Source organism: Myotis nattereri (genome assembly GCF_964212035.1).
Source record: "Myotis nattereri genome assembly, chromosome: 17".
Lineage (NCBI taxonomy): Eukaryota > Metazoa > Chordata > Mammalia > Chiroptera > Vespertilionidae > Myotis > Myotis nattereri.
The window spans coordinates 23,028,817-23,036,567 of record NC_138092.1 but is presented as its reverse complement, the minus strand read 5'-3'; the positions used below and the strand labels follow the sequence as shown (position 1 = coordinate 23,036,567).

General features: G+C 42.6%; 1 protein-coding gene across 1 annotated transcript; it reads right to left on the bottom strand.

The window, feature by feature from the left end:
* Positions 1-270: 270 nt before the first annotated feature.
* UTP23 (UTP23 small subunit processome component) lies at positions 271-7,359 on the bottom strand. The gene is made up of 3 exons (XM_081111639.1): positions 6,972-7,359; positions 2,217-2,391; positions 271-812 (listed from the first exon to the last, which is right to left on the bottom strand). The coding sequence occupies exons 1-3, from the start codon at positions 7,157-7,159 to the stop codon at positions 429-431; spliced, it is 747 nt and encodes a 248-aa protein (XP_080967765.1). The 5' UTR covers positions 7,160-7,359; the 3' UTR covers positions 271-428.
* Between the last annotated feature and the right edge of the window lie 392 nt (positions 7,360-7,751).

The following is a 7,751-nucleotide window of genomic DNA, read 5'->3' as shown; positions in this document are numbered from 1 at the left end:
AAGGCGCCTGATTCTCTGATCATGGCTGGGGGGCAGGGCAAAGGCGGCCCCAGGACCGCCTTTGCCCTGCCCCCCAGCTCTTAGCTCCCCACTGGGTTTCTGATCACTGTCAGTGGCAGGGGGCTTCTTCCTGCTTTCCCTTTCGCCTCCCTGCATTGTGCCTACATATGCAAATTAGCCGCCATCTTGTTGGCAGTTAACTGCCAATCTTAGTTGGCAGTTAATTTGCATATAGCCCTGATTAGCCAATGAAAACAGTATCGCTGTACGCCAATTACCATTTTTCTCTTTTATTAGTGTAGATATTCATTTATAAAAATAAGTTCAGTTTTTTTGCGTTGCCTTTTTTTATCCTACGTACTTCCACAGTTTTAAAAAGAAATTTACTTTTCACATTTGAATGCCATTCAAAGTACCCAAAGGATGCCTTATCCTTCTGCATTCTCCGTTCCAGAAAGTACTTTTGAGGTCGATCTGTTCCGGATTCTTTTTCTTTTTCTTTTGTTTTCAGAGCAGGATGGTTTTGTATCCTGTGCTTTTTTCTTTTTCTTCAAACAGCTAAGAGGATTGGGGCCACCTATCTTCTTGCGCTTTTTTCTTCTTCTCTGTTCAGGGTTTTTCCCTAAACCCTGTTCCTCTTTGAGTTGCTTGATACTTTGCTTCTCATGAACTGAGACAAGCTGACCTGACTCCACTGCTTTAACAAAGGCAATAGTTTTGGGAGAAGGTTTGTCCAAGACAATAGTGTTCTGAATAATAAACATAAGAGGAACTCCAGGTCTTTTCTTTACTTTCATAGATAAATTCTGATCCTATTAAAAAGAAAAAAAGAATTATTTAGTTCAAGTATGCGAGTTAAATGAGGTGCCTTAGACATATTTCTAAGAACTTCAAGAGGGTTATATTAAAAATAAAAGAAATCACAGGTTTTATTTTTCAAATTAGTATGTCTCACTATTGGGAGCACAGTATATTTTATGATAAAGAAAGGAAGAGAAACATAAAAATTGAGCACAGTTAAGTGGCAACAATGTGAACTAGATTTATCAATATTCCAGGACAGAGATTTTCAACCTTTTTCATATTTATCATGGCACACATAAATTACTAAAATTCTGTGGCACACCAAAAAATATATTTTGCTGATCTAACAAAGAATAGATATAATATTGATTATAATAATAATAGTAATAATAATAGTAATTACCTACCCTTTTTGCTCCAAAGTGACTTAAAAGAAAAATCAGGTATTGTACTTATATATAAGAATTTCTGGTACCAAGATTAACCAATCAGATGCAACCTTATTATGTGATGTGATCAATAAGATGCAACTCTATTTTATGACCTATATATTTAAAGTTCAAGACAGGGCACTCACACCGAATGGCTATTGTCATTTTTGATAATCTAAGGGAAAAGAGGTCAGTGCCCCTGACTAAACAGTCAGGTATTGCATGTTTTAAAACTTCTTGTGGCACAACAATGTGCCACGGCACACAGGTTGAAAATTGCTGTTTTAGGACCACGAATCACAAACTAATGCAAAGGTAGACATGTCAGGTGGTGTCCCTTGCCTTTGCTCTAAGATCATGCTCCAGATTGCTCGCATAGGTTGAAGTAATAGAAATACGGTAGGAATTAGCTGACTCAGATTCTAGATTCAGCTTTGCCTCTAATTATATCATTTTATAGTTCTGCTAGCATATTTAAGCAAATTTGTATGAAAGTGAATTTCATTAATATCATTCCTGAAAGTCTCTCTTCTCCTCCCTCCTAGTCTTTTTAAAAGCCTGAAGCAGTTCCATATTTATGGTACAGTCTCAAATAACATGAAACAAGACTTTTTAAAAAATAGTATGAAATACAGAACAAGGAAAAAGACATCCATGAACATAGAATGCAAAATCTTTGCTGTACTTATCTTCCCTTCAAGAACTCAAAACATGTCATCACATATGTGTATCAATAAATTTTTATTTTAAAAAAGGAAACTTCAGTAATTGAGAAGAAAATCAACATGCTTAAAGTTCTCAGATTCTCTAATGACAACTGCTTTTATTGATTGCAAATTAACTTAAAAGCCAGTATTTTTTAAAAGTCGAAGCACTTGAGCAAACCACTTGCACTAATTTTTTCAGATTATAAACAGCACCATATGAAGTATATATAGAAATGATTAAAAAAATCGACTTTGGTTTTAAAAGTAGTATCACCTGTGATGCCACAAAATAATGATGGGGATTTCCCTCTTCAACCATGGAAAGCAGACATTCTGATCCACTCACTGCATTCTTGAAATGGGAACAATTTCGAACCTGGCATTTTTGTGCAATCAGTTTTGCCCCATATAAGTCCTGTCCCAATGTTTCTAACTCTTTTAACACACACCTGAAAAAGAAAATGTTATTAGTGGTTCATGATTATATTTAAGTGTTCACATAAAGCAAGTATAAAAAATAATACTCAAATTTTAAAACGCTAAACCTATACCAGTGGTCAGCAAACTCATTAGTCAACAGAGCCAAATATCAACAGTATAACGATTGAAATTTCTTTTGAGAGCCAAATGTGTTAAACTTAAACTATTTAGGTAGGTTCATTACCTACTTATATAGTTTAAGTACTGCTGATATTTGGCGCCTCCCCCGCACTGCGTATCCCGCGGCCACCTGTGCAGCACTTCCCGTCGCCCGACCAACACCCCCACTTCTTCTAATGCCACTTCTTCAAAATAGACTCGCGCAGGCCCAAAACCAACTTCTGCGCATGGGCCACGAAGTTTCAATCACACTGTATGTGCGTGCCCGCACGTGGTATTTTGTGGACGAGCCACACTCAAGGGGCCAAAGAGCCACATGTGGCTCGTGAGCCGCAGTTTGCTGACCACTGACCTATACCAATACAATCTGAATTTTTAATATGATAGCCACAAATCATACAGTAGCCACTTCACTCTTAAAAGACCTGGAAAATTCATACACCAAGTAGAAATAACAATAATAACAGTTAAAATTTACTGAGTGCTTATTACAAGCCAGGCAGCATCTAATTGATCTTTACATAAATTCTTGCTTAATCTCAAAACAGTCCTATGAAGCTTGGCAGCTTACTTTTAAATTATCCTGATGTCAGAGCATCTTATTCTGAGAGATTTCAAGCAATATGGTCAAATTCAAATTAATAAGTGGTAGAACTAAAATGTGAATCCAAGTAGTTTGATAATAGATGTCTTGCCCCAACCACACTGCTATGTTCTATTTCAAGTACCAATTGGTACACCCTCACAGTATTTTCAGTTCAGAAAAGTAAAAATTCTCAAGACATCAGATTGCTGCAAAACAACCACTACCTCCTTTCACTCTGCATTTTCATATTAATATAAGCCAATGTTTTTCCAAGTGTCATCTATAAACAATTCATATCAGAATGACAGTCATATTAAATTGTATTAATTTCTAGTTTGCTTCTCATTCCCAAATCTGCACCTCTTGTGGAGGCATCAAATATGAGTATTTTAATAAGCTCCCCAGGCACTTCTTCCATCACACTAAAAAAAAAAGGACTATTGCCCTAACTGGTTTGGCTCAGTGGATAGAGCGTCAGCCCGTGGACTCAAGGGTCTCAGGTTCGATTCCGGTCAAGGGCATGTACCTTGGTTGCGGGCACATACTCAGTGGGGAGTGTGCAGGAGGCAGCTGATCGATGTTTCTCTCTCATCGATGTTTCTAACTCTCTATCCCTCTCCCTTCTTCTCTGTAAAAAATCAATAAAATATATTTTAAAAAAAGGACTATTGAGTCAAAGATTTCTTCAAACCTAGCCAGCCCTCACCAGAGTCCTTTTGTCACCCCACTAGTGTTTTCTTTAAAGAGAGTTTGCTTTCTATAGTCATCAGTTTTGACCTCTATTTTGCGTTCCAAGCCCAAATTGCCAACTATTTACTGAATAAATCCTATAGATGTCCTGACATCCACTTTTCATTCACCCTATCTAAAGTCAAACTACCTTCCTCCAGGGCTTTGATTGTATTATCTGCCCAGACCCCCAGACCCGCACCCCGTCAGCTGTTGGTATCTATCTCAGTAATGTCTCCTTGCAGAACCCCTTAGGTTCCTGCTTTTCCCCTTCCAGGTTCAGGACCATGTTATTCTTGAGGGGACAACCACAAAACAGGTTTGCCTGTCTTCTCTCTTACTCCTCCAACATACCCCTCACATTGTTGCAATTATTTTTTCTAAAAGATAGTTGTCATGTCTGATAGCATTCTGCCGCGCTACTTCCTCAAATTACAAAAATTCCAAATTTCTTCAAACCTGAGTGTGAGTAAACCTTCTAACTACTAGTGGCAGCAAACATTCTACCGAAAAACAAGTGACCTCATTTCTTAAAACCATAAATAGCAAATTTCCAAGAGGAGGGAAGAGAACTGTTACAGTTTTTAAAATGCTTAAGAGACATAGCAAACAAATGCAACTTATGTACCTTGTTTGAATCCTGACTTTGAAAAGGCTTCTTTATCTCTTCATGATACATAACCAAAAATTGACTACATAATATGCTTTAAAATAAACTATCAATAAAAAGGGGTGGAGGATAAATGAAACAAGGTTGTCCATGTCGCGATAACTGTAAAAGCTGGGCGACAGACATTTCATTATACGATCCTATTTTTGTGTATGTATGAAATATTTCAGAAGTTAAAATAGATTCTTTAGGAAAGAAATGCTATAGAATATAATCTCCTGCAGTACTTCTCAATCTTTTTTTTTTTTTTTAGATCATAGCACTGTATTAAAAATGTTCACATTTCTATGCCACATGGTGATAAATGGACAAGCAACCAACTCAGGGGCACAGGTTAACGAAGGACTTGTCTGGCAGCCCTGAAGGCTGGGGAATCAAATGTTTTGGGGTATCTACGCCCTATCTGAGGCACTGCTTGAGAAGTTCCGAATATGGGAAGCTGTTCACAGAGTAGTTACGTGAGAAAAGCAGGCCATGAACACCGTATGCACAGGAAGAGCACTCTTGTGTGTCTGTGTAGCTATGAAGCACTGAATGATGATACCACACGTGTTAATAGTGGTTACTCACTGATGGGGCATTACGGGTCATTTTAACTTTCTCTTTTCTATTTTTTAAAATTTATTTTATTGATTTTAGAGAGAAAAGGAGAGGGGGAGAAAGAAACATTAATAATGAGAGAGAATCGCCGAAGCCGGTTTGGCTCAGTGGATAGAGCGTCGGCCTGCGGACTGAAGGGTCCCAGGTTCGATTCCGGTCAAGGGCATGTACCTGGGTTGCGGGCACATCCCCGGTGGGGGATGTGCAGGAGGCAGCTGATCGATGTTTCTCTCTCATCAATGTTTCTAGCTCTCTGTCTCTCTCCCTTCCTCTCTGTGGAAAATCAATAAAATATATTTAAAAAATAATAATAATAATGAGAGAGAATCATTGATTGGCTGCCTCCTGCATGCCCCCCACTGGGGACCGAAACCTAGGCATGTGCCCTTAAGGGGCCAGAATCGAACCTGGGACCCCTCAGTCCGCAGGCGACGCTCTATCCATTGAGCCAAACCAGATAGGGCTTAACTTTCTCTTTTCAAGTAAATAGTTTTTAAAGTAACATTGTACAATAAAAAAAACCAAAAACGCTTAGGTTTCTTAATCATAGTTCTTCATAATCTAGCCTCCATTAACCTTTTCCCCAACTTCATTTCCAACTGATCTCTTTCCCAGGCACTTCACAACTCCATTCCTTTGTCCAAAAGATGCTCACAAGATCCTCACTTCTCTCTTTTCGGTCACTCAGAACAGTCCCTCCTCGCAGAGCTGCACCGTGACTGGGCTCGCATGTTGCTTCCTCCATGAAACCTTCATGATTGCACACTCCCTCCTCCCCACCCCCGCGAGGTTCCATCCTGTTTCCGCACTGAGGAGGTGCGGACGCTGGACCTGGCGTCCAAGCACACCATCACTTTCTGGCCTCGAGGGCGGGGAGTGTGTCCTGCTGCTGCAGTGCTTGGCACAGGGCTGGTCACTTAAGAAACGACGGATGAAGAGCCCTAGCCCAGTGGTTCTCAACCTCGGCTGCACATTAGAATCACCTGGGGATCTTTTTAAAATCCTCATTTCTGGGCCTCATCCTCCGGAAATTCTGTTTCTTTGTTATGGGGTGGGGGCCACAACGTTAGTAACAAAGAAACAGAATTTCCGGAGGATGAGGCCCAGAAATGAGGATTTTAAAAAGATCCCCAGGTGATTCTAATGTGCAGTAAGGTTGAGAACCACTAACCCTAGCCGGTGTGGCTCGCTGGACAGAGCACTGGTCCTCGGAGTGCACGGTCCTGGGTTCTAGTCCGTCCGTGTGTCCCACATCGATGTTTCTCTGTGTGTGTGTGTCTCTCCCACTCCCTTCCACTCTCTAAACATCAATGAAAAAATATGCCAGGGTGAGGACTAACAAAAGCAAAAGGACGGTTGAATAAACAAATGACCTGAGGCCAAGTTCCTCCCCTCCAGCCCTGACTTACCTTTCTGGGAATCGAAGATGTTACCCCACAGGGCAGCTGTGAAGCTTGAGATTGTTTTACTTACTTAAATTAGGAAAAGCCACGCAAGTAACAGCAACCGTTAAAAGGGGGTAGGTTTCAGATACCAATAAATGCTCTATGTACCCTCTGCCTCCTCATTTGATACTTCGGCGACATTATAAGTAGTTCTGGCCTTTTTTTTTTTAACAGATGACAAGTCCAAGGCTCAGAGAGATGAACTTGCCCAGAATGACAGCTGGTCAGGCTGGGACCAAGACTCAAAGCACGTGGTCTTCCTCGCCGGGCTGACGAGTCCTGACTATTCCAGGACGTGGTCCTTTCTGCCCACGTCGCAGACATGCCCCACCTCCCAGGAGCCACCCCTAACGGCCACCTCCCCGGGGGCGGGTCCCCGCGCCCTGCCCGCGGGCCCACCTGGTGGTGCACAGCTGGGTCTCCCCCATGAGGTAGCGGGGCAGCTGCTCCCGCAGCTGGATGCGGCCCCGCAGCGCCGCCTGGCAGAAGGTGCCATCGAGCAGGATCTGGTACGGCTCGCGGACCCCGAAGTTGTTGCGGAAGAAGCCGAGATGCTTCTTCGCATGTTTCTGCCTCGTGATCTTCATGCCTGGCTTCCCCGGTTTCCACCGAGGCCGCGGGACTACCCGGCGACCGCAAACACCTTCCTCACTGCCCGCTGCCGGCGGTACAGGCTTCCCCCGGAAGTGAAGCGACCGTGGACCCGGAAGTAAACGCCTCCCTCCCCCACGGCCTGCCCTCCGGTTTACCTCACCTCGAGCGAGCGTGCGCCTCACCCACGTGCCCGCGCTCTAAGGGGCGCCCCCTCGGGGCCGGAGCTTGGGCCCGCGGCGGAGCTTGGGCCCGGGAAGGACAAGCACTGGGGACGGGACGCACATGCGCAGTTATGGGCTAGAGTAAACCTTTACACCGCGTTCAGCGCGTTTCCGGCGTGCAGTCAGCTTTTCAGAGACTGGCCATGTAAGAGTCAGTGGTAATATTGAGCCTTAATACGTTACAGGCACTAGTCTAAGTAACTTAACCTACCTTAGTCTCTTTAATGTTTATAATTCCCAAGTGAGGGAAGGAAAGGGATGGAAGTATATCGGACAACTATGCGCAGGTTTGTACTGGTTATCCTATATAATAAAAGCATAGTATGCAAATTGTCCCCTTGACCCAGAGTAGTCCGGGAGTTCG